General features: G+C 45.3%; 1 protein-coding gene across 8 annotated transcripts in view; it reads left to right on the top strand.

Annotated features, from left to right (window-relative positions):
• Positions 1 to 17,611, top strand: part of C2CD3 (C2 domain containing 3 centriole elongation regulator) — a gene marked incomplete at its 5' end in the record, with an annotated part of 50,318 nt that overhangs the window by 12,429 nt on the left and 20,278 nt on the right. For 5 of the 8 annotated variants that reach the window (XR_014185586.1, XR_014185587.1, XM_082067719.1 and 2 more), the window contains 11 exons: positions 495 to 617; positions 2,647 to 3,102; positions 4,022 to 4,173; positions 5,342 to 5,585; positions 6,307 to 6,490; positions 8,033 to 8,213; positions 9,772 to 9,953; positions 11,721 to 11,841; positions 13,832 to 14,100; positions 14,914 to 15,003; positions 15,842 to 16,459. Coding sequence is in view for 6 of the 8 variants with exons in the window: in XM_082067719.1 (XP_081923845.1) it covers positions 495 to 617; positions 2,647 to 3,102; positions 4,022 to 4,173; positions 5,342 to 5,585; positions 6,307 to 6,490; positions 8,033 to 8,213; positions 9,772 to 9,953; positions 11,721 to 11,841; positions 13,832 to 14,100; positions 14,914 to 15,003; positions 15,842 to 16,459 (2,620 nt within the window). The remainder of the gene's footprint in view (positions 1 to 494; positions 618 to 2,646; positions 3,103 to 4,021; positions 4,174 to 5,341; positions 5,586 to 6,306; positions 6,491 to 8,032; positions 8,214 to 9,771; positions 9,954 to 11,720; positions 11,842 to 13,831; positions 14,101 to 14,913; positions 15,004 to 15,841; positions 16,460 to 17,611) is intronic. The other 3 variants (XM_082067721.1, XM_082067724.1, XM_082067720.1) reach the window with 2 other exon arrangements.

Raw genomic sequence — 17,611 nt, 5'->3', positions numbered from 1 at the left:
TTGAACTAATTGCCGTTCAATCTTGTCACCCAACTAAATGATTTTCTGAGTTCAAGGCAAAAATAAATGTCCTCTCTTCATCTTTAAAAGCGATCTCTTGAATTACAAGCGTTAGTCTTTGGTGACAACACAGTTTGTTTAGCAATACAGAATGAGTTAATGTGGATGCAGTTGATATTATTACTCTGCCCAGGGTGAGGGGAATAATGTGTCAAATTGGTATAACTTGTGCATTTTGGAAAAAAAAAGGATGTATATTTCTTTTTGGGATGTTCATTTTTGCATTAATCTGGAACTGTTTACTGTAGGGACTGGGAGAATTTTCCTCAGGGTGATATTTGAAATTGGAACTCAGGGAAACTTGCCTACAAATCCCTGTTATAAAACTAATAGGAGTGGGGAGGCTTCCCACGAGGCTTTTGTTTCACAATATGCAGTTAGTTCTTGAAATCGGTCAGAAATCTTCCAAAATTGATGATGTTTTCTGCCCTCAGCCGGTGGCCGTTGGCTCAGCAGCCCTTTCGTTGCGCAAGGTGATTGAGTCTGAGTTGCTCAGTGTCAGCTGTGAAATACCTGTGGAGAAAGAGGGAGGTCAGACACAAATTGGACCCCTGAAGGTATGACCAGATCAAGTTTGAGTTAAATGACCTGTTGTTACTCATTTTGGCTGGATATTCTCTCTATTCTCAATTTTTTTCCTCCTCTTTCTTTTCTCTCTTCGTTTTAATTTGCCAGGTTTCAGATATGAAGGTTTGTAAGACCAGTGCAAGATAATATGAACCTTTTATTTCCTTAGGCTTTTGGAGAAATATTTGGAACCTCCTCAAGGTCTAAGGATGTCGCTGTGTAAGGTTTCCCTGGCTGCAGGGTAAACACTGCGTCAAAAAGCTTTATAGGATAGTTTTGGTTGGAAAAGCCCCTCAAAATCATGGAGTCCGACTGTTCCCACACCCCTGGCACTGCCCCATGTCCTGAGAACCTCATGTCCGTCTGTCCAACCCTCCAGGGATGGTGACTCCAGCACTGCCCTGGGCAGCCTGTTCCAATGCCCCACAGCCCTTTGGGGAACAAATTGTTCCCCACATCCAACCTCAACCTCCCCTGGCGCAACTTGAGGCCGTTTCCTCTGCTCCTGGCGCTTGTTCCTGGGGAGCAGAGCCCGACCCCCCCTGGCTCCAAGCTCCTTTCAGGCAGTTCAGAGATCAGAAGGTCTCCCCTCAGCTCCTGTTCTCCAGCCGAACCCCCCAGGTCCCTCAGCCGCTCCCATCACACTTGTGCTCCAGCCCCTCACCAGCTCCGTTCCCTTCTCTCAACTCGCTCCAGTGGTGGATCACCATCCCTGGAGGGTTCAACAGATGGAGATGAGGTTCTCAGGGACATGGGGCAGTGCCAGGAGTGGGGGAAGTGTTGGACTCGACGATCTTGAGGATCTCTTCCAACCAAAATGATTCTGTGAAAACGTGCGATGTGTTTTCCTGAGTTTATGTTGACACTGTCCCACAGCATCCTCACAGCTGAACTGAGGGAGTGCGGTCTGGATGATCGGGTAGTGAGGTGACTGTGAACTGGCTGAAGGGAAGAAGCCAGAGAGTCGTGGTCAATGGGGCAGAGTCCAGTTGAGGCCTGGATCTAGTGCAGTGCCTCAGGGGGCAGGGCTGGGGCCGGTGTTATTCAATATATTCATCAATGATTTGGAAGAGGGAATAGAGTGACTGTCAGCAAGTTTGCTGGTGACACCAAGCTGGGAGGAGTGGCTGACACGCCAGAGGCTGTGCTGCCATCAGAGACCTGGACAGGCTGGAGAGCTGGGATGGGAGAAATGTAATGAACTAGAACAAGGGCAAGTGTAGAGTCTTGGATCTGGGCAGGAACAACCCCAGGTTCCAGTGTAAGTTGGGGAATGAGCTGTTGGAGAGCAGTGTAGGGGAAAGGGACCTGGGGGTCCTGGGGACAGCAGGATGAGCATGAGCCAGCACTGGGCCCTTGTGGCCAGGAAGCCAATGGTACCTGGGGTGGATTAGAAGGGGGTGGTCAGTAGGTCAGAGAGGTTCTCCTGCCCCTCTGCTCTGCCCTGGGGAGACCACACCTGGAATATTGTGTCCAGTTGTGGCCCCTGAGTTCCAGCAGGACAGGGAACTGCTGGAGAGAGTCCAGCGCAGCCACCAAGATGCTGAAGGGAGTGGAGCATCTCCCGTGTGAGGAAAGGCTGAGGGAGCTGGGGCTCTGGAGCTGGACAAGAGGAGACTGAGGGGGGACTCATTCATGTTTACAGATATCTAAAGGGTGAGTGTCAGGAGGATGGAGCCAGGCTCTTCTTAGTGACAACCAGTGATAGGACAAGGGGTAATGGATACAAACTGGAACACAAAAGGTTCCCCTTAAATTTGAGAAGAAACTTCTTCCTGGTGAGGGTGGCAGAGCCTGGCCCAGGCTGCCCAGGGAGGTTGTGGAGTCTCCTTCTGTGCAGACATTCCAACCCGCCTGGACACCTTCCTGTGTAACCTCATCTGGGTGTTCCTGCTCCATGGGGGGATTGCACTGGCTGAGATTTCCAGGTCCCTTCCAATCCCTGACATTCTGGGATTCTGTGTGTGATCTCTTGTGTTTTTACGGACACGTCTTCTGATCACCCCCCTTACCTTGCAGGTGTCCCTAGAACTCGCAGCTGACAACAAAGACTTCACCCGCACGGCTGCCAGGTCAGCGAGGGCTGCGCAGCCCGTCCCAGCTCACGCTGTAAGAAGCCCCCGCCTGGAATTCCAGGAGCCCACCAGGGAGAGCATAAATACCGAAAATCCTCGCTGCTCAAAACATCACGACTACGAGGATTTGCAGAAGGCAGGAGCCACCACCATCAACGTGATACAGCCACTGCAGACCGTCCCAACCTCTGCAGCCTGTAACCTGACAACACAATTCGCTGTTTCACAAGACGATGGGTTATTACTGCATGTGCTGTTGATGGTGCCTGAGGGAAAGGATTTTGTTGTTGAAGACAATTCTTGTAACGTGTATTTAAACTGCAAACTCCTCAGTGCCGAGGAGGCAACGAGATCTTCCGTCATATGGGGCACAACACAACCTGCCTTTAATTTTTCTCAGGTGGGTCGTGTTTTCTGCCTAACACTGGTGGAAATGTGCTATCCTGCACTGACAAATATATTTCAAAGATAAGTTTCTTTTATATATGTAGGAACTTCTCTGCTGGACTCTCTCCAGTGTATATTTTCAGTATTGGCTGCATTGCCCAGTTTGAAATGCGGTTCCTTGAATCATCTAAATAATCGAGACTTTTGAAGCACAAAAGGAAAATATTCAGAAAAGTTGAGGTTAAAAGGGAAAAAATAATGACTTAATGACTTTTCCTTCCTTTCTTCCAATTTGGCAAGAAAACATCTTGTTGATGGCATCCTAATATGTAAATGTAGAATTTTTCGCTTTGTTCCATTGCTCAGTGTTCTTTTTCTTCTCAATGGATGTATCAGCACAGAAACGTGTTATTGTCCTAATATGGGCCAGAGCCTTTCCCTGGCAAACAGCAGAAGTTCAGGCATTTAATAACATTATGATTTTGTGGAGTTTTTATGGACATTTTCCTTTGGAAACATCAGGATGCTCAAATATGTTTGCTTTACTTTTAACAATACCCAGTGATTTGTTCGACTCCTTAGTTTTCAGCTGCAAGGGCAAAATGTAGAACAACATCTTAAACAGTTGTCTGAAGTGATTTATCTGTTGTTCAGTAAACAAGCATTTAAAGTTAAAAAGCGATGTTTTTTAAGATGGCAAATGATCTTGTGTTAAAATTTGTCTAAATTGCATGTATTTTCCTGGCTGGCTCTTTTCCAAGCCTACCAGTTTTCCGAAACTCGTTAGGAAAATATGCATTTATTTTTTAATTTCTATATCTAAAGAGCTCAATTCTGTAAACTGGAATAGCGTAACTTTACCAGAATTCTCTACTTAGCAAATAGGTTCCAGTGTATTCCATGTAGTGATTCTTCATATTAAACTCTTTCAGGTGATGCCTTTTTCCTTGACTTCCAAACACCTGGAGCGCCTGAAGAACAACGTCATGGTTATTGAAGCGTGGAACAAGACGGGAAGCCCTGGCTGCGACAGGCTCTTGGGATTAGTGAAACTCCCTCTGCATCAGTTTTACATCTCGTTCAAGTAAATCTCTTTATTCCATATTTATTATGTTGGGAAATATCCTCAGTGATGCTCAGAGAAAGAAGCCGTGGGTGGTGTCTGTGGTTTGCGTGGAAAGGTTCATAATTATACTCGATAGCAAAGGGAGTTTTTGTCCTGCCGAGCTCTGGCATTTTCCTACACGGAGCAGTATATGAGTAAGTTACTCTGTCCATGTATGGAAATACGAGTAGACCATGGGAAATAAAGATACTGCATCAGGCTTGGAGCCAGGTTAACTTGTGGAAAAGTAAAGAGATCAAAATGACCGCACAGGAAATTTAAGCGTGTGTTTCCATTAGTGATTTTCCAAGGTTACGTCGGATTGAGTGATTTTTGTTCCTGATGATGCTCCCATTAGTTGGGACGCTGTGAGTTTGCAGCGTCCCAACTAATATCTCTAAATACTTCACATTTTAATTGTCTTACCCATTGGGTCTCTCAGGAGCTCTCTGCTCCTTTTGGTTCTGTGTTTTGGCTGCTTGTTCAATCAAATACCAGCTTAAAACAGTTTAAATTAATGGATATTGTGGACAGAAGAGATTCTAAATGCAAAGGATCGATTCCTTTTGTTTTGGTCAGACTAGTGAGAGGTGGAAATCAGATAGTGCTAGAACTGACTGGCCGCTACTTTTTTAATTATTGGTGTGTTGTTTGTATAATTTTTGTGTCATTTGTGTAATTTTTTCAGTAATCCACTGTAGTTTACTTGTGTATATCTTTTGTGTTTAGAGGTTTTTACGTTTCTTTGGGAGACTGTCCCTATTCCTCCTATTTTTTCCTGCCCAAGTCCATCCCCAAATGCCCATAGCTGCTTCATAAAAATATAATATAGCTCCAGGGTATTAACAGGAGTCTTGTTCCAGTTTGCCACCTCACTAGTGGATCTCTAGGCTGGGTTTAGCTAAGGCCGTGTTAGTTTTTGGCAAGCTGGGCTTTCTCTTTGCTGAAAATAACCTTTCCCATGGATCTGTGCTTTGTGAAGCCTCATGTAATTAAGACTCAAGCTAAATTTTGGAGGAGCGGAGATAATTCGTTTCTAAGTGCGTCAAAAATCCCATTTAAGTGAGCTCTGCGTGATCGTGTTCATATTCAGGTGGCTCGTTCTCATGCTGGAGCATTTTTGTCTTATTCTTTTCATCTTTTCTAGAGATCCGAAGATTTCCCACCTGCTTCTCCGAGCCCAATACCCGGTGGTCGCCGTAGACAACTACATGCCCGTCATAGACGTCTTCACTGGCAACACAAGCGGAAGCCTGAGGGTCATTCTGGCCATGGGCTCGGCTGATCAAATAGTGTCACTGCAAAGGCTAAAAAGCGAAGAAGGAACGGTACCTCCCATCACAAAACGCCCTTTGCACTCTCTGGACCCTCCTCCTACGAAAACCGCAATGGTATTTCCCAGAAAATTCCCATTTTTGCTATTAGGGACATGTGAAAAAGATTTTAGCAGCGGGTTCATTAATAGACCAGTGATCCTGAATCTCTTTGGATGCTGTAGCTTATTTTGTAATCAACGATCACGTTCTATGCAGAATTATATTGTTTGGGCTCTTTTCTTACCAGCTTTCTCTCAGCAGTCTTGACACTATTGCCTTTTTTATTGCCCTGCATACCCACGGCTTCTATCTACATGACAAGTGTGGTAAAAATAAATCAGATTCTAGGAAATCTTAATTCTCACAGCCTTATTCTGCACCATACAGTTTTTGTGTTGGATAAAAGGAACTTTCAGGCTTTATAGTGCTGTGGTTCTTGACTTTTGTGGAGAAGAAAAATAATTGCTTGCAGGTTTTCGATGTTTCTGTGAACTTCAGGAAGAAAATAGCAGAGAGTGGTTCCTAGTCCATCATCTTGGGCTTCTTAGAATCTCATGTTCCTAATTGTCTTTTACGCATTGGAACAGGCTGTGTGGTGGAGTCACCGTCCCTGGAGGGGTTGAAAAGACACGGAGATGAGGTTTTTAGGGACGTGGTTTCATGGTGGACTTGGCCGTGTTGGTTTGACGGTTGGACTCGATGATCTTAAAGGTCTTTCCAACCAAAATGATTCAATGATTCTCTGCAGTTCCCTAAAAACTCATCCTTTCCATGTGGATTTTCTTTGGTTTCTTAGCAGTTTGCCCAAGAAGGGGAAGAGCTGATGGAGCACGTGTTTGAGATCCAGGTGGAGAGTGTGAAAGGACTCACTCCCTTGCAGTCCACTGTTTGGGGAGAGGCCGACTGCTACGTCCAATATTATTTCCCGGTTCAAGAGCCTCGTTGTGATGTGCTGCAGGGAACTGAATTGCATGAGGATGGTAAGGTTTTTTTGATAATCCATCCTTACTTAGAGCATTGCTTTAGTTAACTATTATTTAGTTACATTCGCTTTGCTTAAATAAGAGGGTTTGTATTTATCTGAGCTTCCGCCGTGCAGCCAATGCTTGTTTTTCTCAGAAAATCTGTATACAACTGTATTGGTAAATTAAAAACCTGCTTGACTGGGGCAGATGGCAAAGTTTCCAGAAAAAAAAAATTAATGAAATAGGACAAGGGCAAGTGTAGAGTCTTGTATCTGGGCAGGAACAACCCCAGGTTCCAGTGTAAGTTGGGGAATGACCTGTTGGAGAGCAGTGTAGGGGAAAGGGACCTGGGGGTCCTGGGGACAGCAGGGTGACCATGAGCCAGCACTGGGCCCTTGTGGCCAGGAAGCCAATGGTACCTGGGGTGGGTTAGAAGGGGGTGGTCAGTAGGTCAGAGAGGTTCTCCTGCCCCTCTGCTCTGCCCTGGGGAGACCACACCTGGAATATTGTGTCCAGTTGTGGCCCCTCAGTTCCAGCAGGACAGGGAACTGCTGGAGAGAGTCCAGCGCAGCCCCCAAGATGCTGAAGGGAGTGGAGCATCTCCCGTGTGAGGAAAGGCTGAGGGAGCTGGGGCTCTGGAGCTGGACAAGAGGAGACTGAGGGGGGACCTCATTAATGTTTACAGATATCTAAAGGGTGAGTGTCAGGAGGATGGAGCCAGGCTCTTCTCGGTGACAACCAGTGATAGGACAAGGGGTAATGGATACAAACTGGAACACAAGAGGTTCCAGTTAAATTTGAGAAGGAACTTGTTCCTGGTGAGGGTGGCAGAGCCTGGCCCAGGCTGCCCAGGGAGGTTGTGGAGTCTCCTTCTGTGCAGACATTCCAACCCGCCTGGACACCTTCCTGTGTAACCTCATCTGGGTGTTCCTGCTCCATGGGGGGATTGCACTGGATGAGCTTTCCAGGTCCCTTCAACCCCTGACATTCTGGGATTCTGTGAAAAAAAGAAAGAGACCTAATTCTGAATCTCTTCACATGGTGTTTTTCTGTTAAAGATCCTGGAGGGCTTCACCAACTCATCCTGCAAAGGTGCGTGAACAGATTCGCAGGCAATATTAAGATTGTGTACAGTTAAATGCCAAGAGGGCTTTACATCATAAGCTTTTCAAGGCGCTCATTTTCACAGATACAGCAAGAGAAGACTCGCCTGGTTTAGATTATTAGGGTTATAAAGGAGTGTTTAAATTGCAATTGTAGAAAAGGACTTAGTGCTGACTTTGCTTTGTATCACTAATACATATTTTCTCTGAAAAATAACAGTAGCATTGTTCCATAGCAACTCCTGGGGACTTCGTCATGTTCCAGCCACATTTAACAGCAGCTTGTAAAAGATTTGTGAAGCGAAACACAGAAAATCAAGCTCTGTGGTGGGAGGATTGATTTGATTATTTTAACTTATTGTCCCTGGGTCCTGCCTCCTGAAAGGTTTACAAATAGAAAAAGCTTAAAACTCCCAAATCCAACCGTTTTTAACCAATTCTTCTTGATTTGCAGGCATCGGATTGAAGGCGTTTCGCACAGCGACCACGTTGTGTGTCCCTGATCCCGTCTTTAATGATGAGCATCATCATTCTTTGGTGGTTCCTGCTGACGTCCCAGTCCAAAGGCTCCTGGTCAGTGCGTTTACGGCACCAGGAGGGGCTGGAGGAGGAATCCAGTTTGAAGTCTGGTGCAGGTACAGAATAACACCCTATTTTTTTGTAGATACCACAGCAATACAGATAGAAACACATCTGGGATTGACAAAACTCTACCTGCGGGATGGATATTAAATAATAAGTGAAAAAATGGTGAGCTCGTCAACATTTGGTGATGAATATCTGCATTTCAGATTGCATTTAAGACAAGTGAGCCTTTTTCCCCCGCAAGGGTGCTAATGACTCTTTTTCTTCTTACAACTTCTCTAGAAAGCGTGTGCTCTTAGTTTGCTTTTCTCCACTTCGTTATCTAAAGTAGTGTTTAAATCCTTGGCACATCTAAATGCTACTTAATAGCACCCTGGCAGTATAATTTCCTTGTTTTGAGGGTTTTTTTTTTCCCCCTAATACAAGTCACTGAGTACAAAAGAATATCCTAGAAAATATTTATAAGTTCAAATTGTGGTTTCTTTGGCAACTGAAACTAATTACTAGGAACAGAAAGCAGAGACCATGAGGACAGGTAGTTCTATAAAAGCATAATTATAGTACTTATGTGTTCATTCTGTAGTAAACAAACCAAGCTATTGAAGATCTATACGTTCACATGAGAATTAATACATGCTGGCTGAGTTTACATTTAGTTCTTAGTATCTGGAATTTCAAAAATGGGTTTTAATTCAGTGTCCTGAGGACACTTGGGCTTCGGTTTAATCTTGTCCTGACCACTCACTGGTAGTGGCTGGTAAATTCAAGCTGGTTTGTGTGAAAGGAGCGAATTACTGAGCCAGAAGTCTTTTAAGAATTCTGTAAACACCATCTTACCAGCTTTTGCAATATTTGAAATGGAAAAACTTACCAACAGATCCTTGTAATTAGGAAAATCAGATACTGCCAGATTCTAAGTCAAGAAAATTCTTGCTATGATGCTCTCAGCATCTTGAATTACTCCTAGAAGCATGTGGGGAAAAAAGTAGAAGCCTATAAGTGTAATATTCCAAGATTTTGGGAGTACTATTTAGGCTCAAGACTCAATCAATTAATGTTCAGGATTTGTCCCAAAACGGGAAGGGAAACACGAATCTGTAGTGCTATGTCGCTGCTGCAAACCCAGTGGCTGCCATTCTCCTGGTTGTGCATTCAACACGATGCCAAAACTCACTTTAGGATGAGCCTGAAACCAAGCAGCATAGTAAGAAATGGTCTAGAGTCATTTTTTTACACCCACAAACTGGTATCACAAATCTGTTCTGCAAGCAGCGTTTTTAATTATTAATGGGAATAGAGAGGGAGGAATATTTGGTGCCAGATCCTTCGCTTGTTTTCCTTTGGGGTGCCAATTTTTAGCGGAGCTTCTGCTGGAGTTTAGCGGAGCTTCTGCTGGAGTTTAGCGGAGCTTCTGCTAGTTGACTTGCTAGGACTAGTGCAAAAATATGTTTGTAGGATCATCCGTGTGAGCACTCACTGGGTTTATCCTTTAGCGGTGTTTGAAGACACACAAATTAAAGTTGACTTATGTATTGCTTGGGAGAAATAATGATGGCTTTTCAATAATCAAAACAACATGACTGATGCTGCTTCTTTGTGTCTCCCCAGGTATTATTACCCAAATGTCAGAGACCAGCTGGTCGCCAAAGGGACGCTGCCTCTGTCACGCCTGTGTGCCATGGTCACCATGCAGCAGCGCGAAGAAATAGGGATCCAGACTTTCAATCTTCCCTTGGTCCCCAGGGCTGATTCCCCAGAGGAATTTCATCTGCGATCTTCAGGTAAGGAAGGTTTGTGCGTTTTCACTTGATAAGTAGAAATGAAAATCTATGTATTTGCTGCCAAGGGAAATAAAACCACATATTTGTGTTGGCAACCGATGTCATCCATTGATGTTTTTCCTCCCAAATTTCGCTATCACCATGTCTAGTGAAGAATCAGGGGTTAAACATGAGCAACACCAAAGTCTTAGCACGTTTTAAAAAACCCTCCCTGCGTATTTAACTGCTTAATCATGGAATTGGTTAGAATAGACCCTCAAGATCATCGAGTCCAACCATGCCCCAATCGCTGGCACTGCCCCATGTCCTGAGAACCTCATGTCCGTCTGTCCAACCCTCCAGGGATGGTGACTCCAGCACTGCCCTGGGCAGCCTGTTCCAATGCCCCACAGACCTTGGGGAAGAAATTGTTCCCCACATCCAACCTCAACCTCCTCTGGCACAACTTGAGGCCACTGAGAAGGCGCTTAGTTGCCAAATAAGCCACAGTCTGTAGTTAAGCTCCCCTGCAAGGCAGCGAATGGGAGATTTAAAGAAGGGCCATTTATGATACGTGATACGAGCAGAGAAATATTTCTGTTCTGCTGTGGTTCTTTCAAATAATACAAATATCATCTCTGGGAAGGCCACTGAGGAAATCTGAGGCAGCTTCTTGGAAAACATAGCCATAAAAAAAAAAGTTCGGTACACTTCAATTATTTTGTAATGAGTTAGTCGTGCGCAGCAGCAGAAAATCTGTCTCTTGAAAGATTTTGTCACTGTAAAAAAAAAAGATGTGTTGAAATGCCGCAGCAGGATGTTTTAAAACTGTTACAATGAACACACACTCGAGGGCATGGTCGGGTTAAACAGCCGCTCCTCGTTTTACCAGGCTATAAATTTCCCAGAATCCCAGAATGTGAGGGGTTGAAGGGACCTGGAAAGCTCATCCAGTGCAATCCCCCCATGGAGCAGGAACACCCAGATGAGGTTACACAGGAAGGTGTCCAGGCGGGTTGGAATGTCTGCACAGAAGGAGACTCCACAACCTCCCTGGGCAGCCTGGGCCAGTGTTCTGTTACCCTCACTGAGAAGTTTCTTCTCAAATTTAAGTGGAACCTCTTGTGTTCCAGTTTGAACCCATTGCCCCTTGTCCTATCACTGTTTGTCACTGAGAAGAGCCTGGCTCCATTCTCCTGACACTCACCTTTTATATATTTGTAACCATGAATGAGGTCACCCCTCAGTGTCCTCTTGTCCAGCTCCAGAGCCCCAGCTCCCTCAGCCTTTCCTCACCCGGGAGATGCTCCACTCCCTTCAGCATCTTGGTGGCTGCGCTGGACTCTCTCCAGCAGTTCCCTGTCCTGCTGGAACTGAGGGGCCACAACTGGACACAAGATTCCAGGTGTGGTCTCCCCAGGGCAGAGCAGAGGGGCAGGAGAACCTCTCTGACCTACTGACCACCCCCTTCTAACCCACCCCAGGTACCATTGGCTTCCTGGCCACAAGGGCCCAGTGCTGGCTCATGCTCATCCTGTTGTCCACCAGGACCCGTTTCCTATTAAGACCACCTGATTTGTCTGCCAGGAGGTCGCGATCCTTAAAATTCCATTTTGCGCCTCCTGTATTGGGCCGCAACTTCTAGCTGAAGTACAGAGCCTCGTGCAGTCAACCTCAGTGGATTTCATATCTTTTTGTATTAATACAGTAAGCTCTCTATGAAGATTTTTAACCAATACTGATTATATTGGACATAACTGTAAAAAGCTGAGCATTTCTTTCTTTCATTGAATACAGGTTTGCTTGATGTGAGTGTGAGATACCAACGATCCATGAAAGCAGCGGCAGGAAGAACCGCTCAAGCTGTTTCTCTTTCTGTGCAGATACACAGAGCAGCTGGTTTGCAAGCGGCAGCGAGGTAAAGCCTCATTCAAAAAGGGAGAATTTTCTCTTAAAATAGCTTATCTGGAGGCAGCAGGTGGAGACATGGTTGTAACCGGCCAAGTTTCCATCCGCAGAGACCGAGATTCAAACTGCATTCTTATCAGAAGTCAAAACAACTCGATAAAGAACATCAGTGGTTATTTTTGTCCCCTAAGCTGCGGTACGGTGTGGCAGCGTTTGTTCTGCAGAGGCTTGAGGCCGCAAGGGCACGTTTTGTCTACATTTCCACACTTCTCTACACCAAAGGCTGATTTAAAAATCGTCTGATATAAAATGGTACCTATTTGGGTGCTGGATCTTGGTGTTAGTCATGCTATTTAAAAGCAAGCTGAGATTTTGTTTTAATTTAATTTCACTGTGGAAACTTAAGTAAACTTAACTGGAAAATGAAACACGTCCTTTTTCACCAGAAGGCAGCTGCTCTAAGTGCAGCAGGTACCACCTGAATTTTGTTCCATTGTCTGATTTTCAAGAATTAAGAAAGAAGAGGCTTGAAGAGAGGGAGTAAATTCCAGTGTAGGTTGGGGAACGACCTATTAGAGAGCAGTGTAGGGGAAAGGGACCTGGGGGTCCTGGGGACAGCAGGGTGAGCATGAGCCAGCACTGGGCCCTTGTGGCCAGGAAGCCAATGGTACCTGGGGTGGGTTAGAAGGGGGTGGTCAGTAGGTCAGAGAGGTTCTCCTGCCCCTCTGCTCTGCCCTGGGGAGACCACACCTGGAATCTTGTGTCCAGTTGTGGCCCCTGAGTTCCAGCAGGACAGGGAACTGCTGGAGAGAGTCCAGCGCAGGCACCAAGATGCTGAAGGGAGTGGAGCATCTCCCGTGTGAGGAAAGGCTGAGGGAGCTGGGGCTCTGGAGCTGGACAAGAGGAGACTGAGGGGTGACCTCATTCATGGGGATCAATATGGAAAGGGTGAGTGTCAGGAGGATGGAGCCAGGCTCTTCTCGATGACAACCAGTGACAGGACAAGGGGCAATGGGTTCAAACTGGAACGCAAGAGGTTCCACTTAAACTTGAGAAGCAACTTGTTCCTGGTGAGGGTGGCAGAGCCTGGCCCAGGCTGCCCAGGGAGGTTGTGGAGTCTCCTTCTGTGCAGACATTCCAACCCGCCTGGACACCTTCCTGTGTAACCTCATCTGGGTGTTCCTGCTCCATGGGGGGATTGCACTGGATGAGCTTTCCAGGGCCCTTCAATCCCTGACGTTCTGAGATTCTGTGATTGCTCCTGTCACCATCCCTGGAGGGTTGAACAGGCGGAGATGAGGTTCTCAGGGACATGGGGCAGTGCCAGGGGTGGGTTAATGGTTGTACTCGATTATCTTAAAGGGTTTTTGCCAACCAAAATAATTCTGTTATTCTAGAGCAGCGCTCACTGACCCTTTCTCTGGGTTGCTGAGCTGCTGATCTGGCTTAATTCAAGTAGATTCTGCAAGGTGAGGATTATTATCATGTGGTGCTTGAAGAAGATAAGAAAGTGGAATGACCTCAGACTCTTCAGGTGGATAACCTGTAAAATGCCTGGGTCTCTTACTTGCAAATAATTCCATATGCTCTTTTCACCTCCTTTTTCTCGTCTGTACTAGTCTGTCAAAATCTTTTGTCTTGGCCTTTTGCTTTCTTCTGGGGCAGGTTAAATCTGGGAAGTCTTCCTACAGCTCCTTCTACAGGGTGGGATGTTTTTCAAGGTGTTGCGTAGTCTCTCAAGCACTTTGGTCTCAAATCCTGCCAATGAGAAGAAGTGATGGACCTTGTGATAGTTCCTCTCACTATTTCATATTCCTAGTTCAGATGAAAAAATATAAAATTGGTGAAGAATAATCTGCAGGCTGAACGCACATCAGTTTTATCTTCCAATATTCATGGTTTTGCCTCATCTTTTCACCGTGAAGACTTGAAACCTTTGCTTGAATTGCGTCGATTCCTTGTATGTTATATTAATTCTCTTTCTTGTTTCCTTTTTAAAGAGCAGTGGCACAAAAGAACCCTTCGGTCCAGTACTACGCGGGTGTGGGAGTCAACGCTTATGTCTCCGTGCACCTCTCCTTCCTGCCCGAGACGCAGAGACGCAGCACACGAGCCGTGGCTCGGACCTTCTGCCCGGAGTTCGAGCATCACGTCGAGTTTCTTTGTAACCTCATCGTTCAGAGAAGCAGCGGAGAAGCCTCTTGTCTGGGAGAACTTTTGCAATCAGCCAATATGGTCTTCTCTATTTACCATCAGAGCACCAAGTCAGGTGAGGACAAATTATTCTGCTGGCTCAATGCTGTTACAGAATAGTTCAGTCCTCTTAATTTTCAATTAAGAAGATTATTCTCTGCAGCTGCTAATAGATGTAATTACCTAAACTGTCTTCAGAGAAGCTTTTGGGAGCTACTGTTCCCCTTGTGCAAAGAGTGGAGGTTTCTGATATACCAGGTGATTAAGATCACCTTTAAAATGAAAAGATAATGCAATTAACATAATGCTGGAGCACCCTGCCTTTGTGAGTGCTTAATTACCTCCACCTCATGAACGAGGTAATGGGGGTTCAGAGAAATGAGAGCTTAAAATCCCCCAATGATCTTATGACAGGCAGGATTCATTTACAACATAACATGTTGGAGAATTATTTTAGGAATAAAATTTACCTAAAAAAGACAGAGTTTGTTTGGTTTTTTTACTCCTGGGGGAGAAAAGTTGCGAATGGTGTTTGTTGGGGTAACAGACCATTCGCTCCCCACTCATTACTTAATACTTGTCTATGGAAATATTCCCTAAAAGTTTCTCCTCATTGTGTGGTGGTGGATAAAGTGATGAATGTGCACTATCAATGCCTCCAGACAGGTTTTGTTCACACCCTTGTTTCTCCTGAATCTTCATCTTGTCCATACTGGGCCACTTGTTTTAATTTTTGTCCTTTTTTTAATGGGTTAAAAGTGTTTTTGTCACGACAGCCGAGCTATTTGCTGTTGAGGCAACACAGCTTGCTTTCAAAGGAGATACAGTCTGCATCCCTTTGAAATCTTAATTCCAGTTGGGTGTATTTGCAAATTGATTTATTTTCCAGCCACGGAGACGCTGGCAGCTCGGACATCAAGAGATTATCTTCTCGGGACAGTCACCGTTCCAACCAGAGACCTGCTGAGAAGAAGATCAGGTAATTACGGCGGCGTTGCGTTGCTGACATTTTGGGTAAATGCTATAATAATTGCCAAAAACAACTTTCATTCCCATTTTGGGGGGTTTTTATTTTTTAAATCAAAGTTCTCTGAGACATTGCACAAACCATCATTAAAAATTCTGTGTTAGAAAACTCATATTAGAGTTGATATATGAATGTCAGTTTTCAGGGTGTCAAGTGTATAGTAACTGAATATATATTCACCTCCTTAATATTTCATTCAGTGCCATTTATTTTCTACTTTAGTAGAGTAACAGCGTTCAGTTTTTGCTTTTGAGACCTCAAAGCTGCAAACGAAGGCTTATATAGGTCAGAAAGCAAATGAATTAACCTTTGTTTTAACGAAATGTAAAATATCCACTCCATCCAGTGTTAGCTTGTGATGATACTGTCTCACGATTAAAACATTTGCATTATCTTCTTGGTTATTTCTGCTTTAATCTCAGTCTAATGCTTGTTTTCTCCACCATGAAGCTTTGGGTTTATTTTTAATGGCAAGAGAGGAAGAAAAACAACCAAAAAAGAGCCTAATTTTGTAATTGGAGACTCACAGGATATAATTTTGTTATGAAATGCGTGTCATTAATGAAATACAAAGTAAAATGCCTTTGGGATCAGAACTACCACCGAGGTGTTCTGAGGTCTAACGATTTGCTGCTTTTCAGGTTAGAAATGATTGAACAAATTCCCATCTTTCACAAGAAATAAACACTTCAAGCACCAGTCCTTGATTAATGACCAGAGAGTGGAAAACTCTTTACAGATGTTTTTAAAAGGTTGGCTAAGTCTAATTATGATTTTATTTCTCCTGAAGGTATAACAGGCTGGTACCCGGTGACCCTGTCTGAAGATTTAACGCCCTCGCACTGCACCAACGTCACACAGGCCGTTGTGGGGGGGCTGGAACTTTCTGTCACCTTTGCTCATCAGGACGACAGAGAACGCGTTTTGGAGGCCGCGAAGCTTTTAGGATGGAGCGGCGAGGACCGTGAAGACAGCGCGGACGACAGCGAGGAATGGGAGCAGAGCGACAGCCCAGTCACTGTCACCATCTCAACGCCAAGAGTCTGGCTGCCAGTTCACTGTGTCCTGCTCGCGGGCCAGACGCACCTGAATAAAAACACTTATTGCTACCTCAGGTACAAGCTGTATAATCGAGAAGCCACGTGGACTTTGCTGAGGAGGCCAAAACTGAGTGAGGACACCAAGAATGTCACGGTGAGCTTTAAGAAACTGAACAGGGTGACGCTCAGAAGGAGCCAGGGGCTGCTGTGGTTCTTCAGGGAGGAGAAATTAGAAATCCAGGTGTGGTGGGCGTATGGGAAAGAAAATGATGTGGAAAGACCGCTCGATACAGATCGTCTGATTGGATCTGCCTACGTTGACCTGGCGGCGTTAGCAGAGAGCTCAAGGACAACACTTAGTGTTAGTGGTAAGTTCCTAAAAATAATCACCGTGTTTCATTCCTCTTCATTAATCTTTTTTAATTTGGTTATTTCTCGAGTCACTCCAAGCAAAATATTTACAGCTTTGTTTTGTCCTGTACGCAACACACAGTCAACTCCTCCTTGCACTGAAGATAAACAAGATTAAAATGCTTGCGGCTCAGAATTGAAACCTTAGCAAGTTTAAATGGGTGAAAAATTGGCGGTAATGATCAGTAATAGGGAGAGCAATTAGCCTACGTGGATTGAGGGGGAATGGTGCTTCAGAATTACTCAGAGTGAGAAGCAGCAAGAGTAAGGTCTCTCAAGGACGTTGAGCGTGAAGGACTGAGCGCTAAGCTCGTGGAAACTTCTGCTTTATTCGATTACTTGGGCTTCTGTCATCTACATAGAATCGTTTTGTTTGGAAAATACGCTGAAGATCATCAAGTCCAACCGTTCCCACACCCCCAGCACTGCCCCATGTCCCTGAGAACCTCATCTCCATCTGTCCAACCCTCCAGGGATGGTGACTCCAGCACTGCCCTGGGCAGCCTGTTCCAATGCCCCACAGCCCTTTGGGGAAGAAATTGTTCCCCACATCCAACCTCAACCTCCCCTGGCGCAACTTGAGGCCGTTTCCTCTGCTCCTGGCGCTTGTTCCTGGGGAGCAGAGCCCGACCCCCCTGGCTCCAAGCTCCTTTCAGGCAGTTCAGAGATCAGAAGGTCTCCCCTCAGCTCCTGTTCTCCAGCTGAACCCCCCAGGTCCCTCAGCCGCTCCCATCACACTTGTGCTCCAGCCCCTCACCAGCTCCGTTCCCTTCTCTCAACTCGCTCCAGCACCTCAAGGGCTTTCTTGGTGTGAGGGGCCCAAAACTGCCCCCAGGATTTGAGGTGTGGAATGGAATCTATCAGCCACCAGCTTGCAGGGAGATTTGTGACAGGTCATTGGCTCTTCTTTTGAGGAACAAGAGTTAAACCAAATTTTTATGCTGTGAATATGTTGTGTTCTCCTTACATGTAGATAAAATTATTCAGACACGCTTATTGCCAGGACTCAGGAAGCTGGCATGCTTTAAAATCATAATCTGAGCTGTCAGTGGGAAAGTGAATGTGCACCCAATTTGGGGGATTTGTCACTTGTTTTTAACCTTTATAAG

This window comes from Streptopelia decaocto (assembly GCF_964273445.1).
Source record: "Streptopelia decaocto genome assembly, chromosome: 1".
Classification (NCBI taxonomy): Eukaryota; Metazoa; Chordata; class Aves; order Columbiformes; family Columbidae; genus Streptopelia; species Streptopelia decaocto.
Note: the sequence above shows the minus strand (reverse complement) of the source record. Positions and strands in the feature narration are given on the sequence as shown.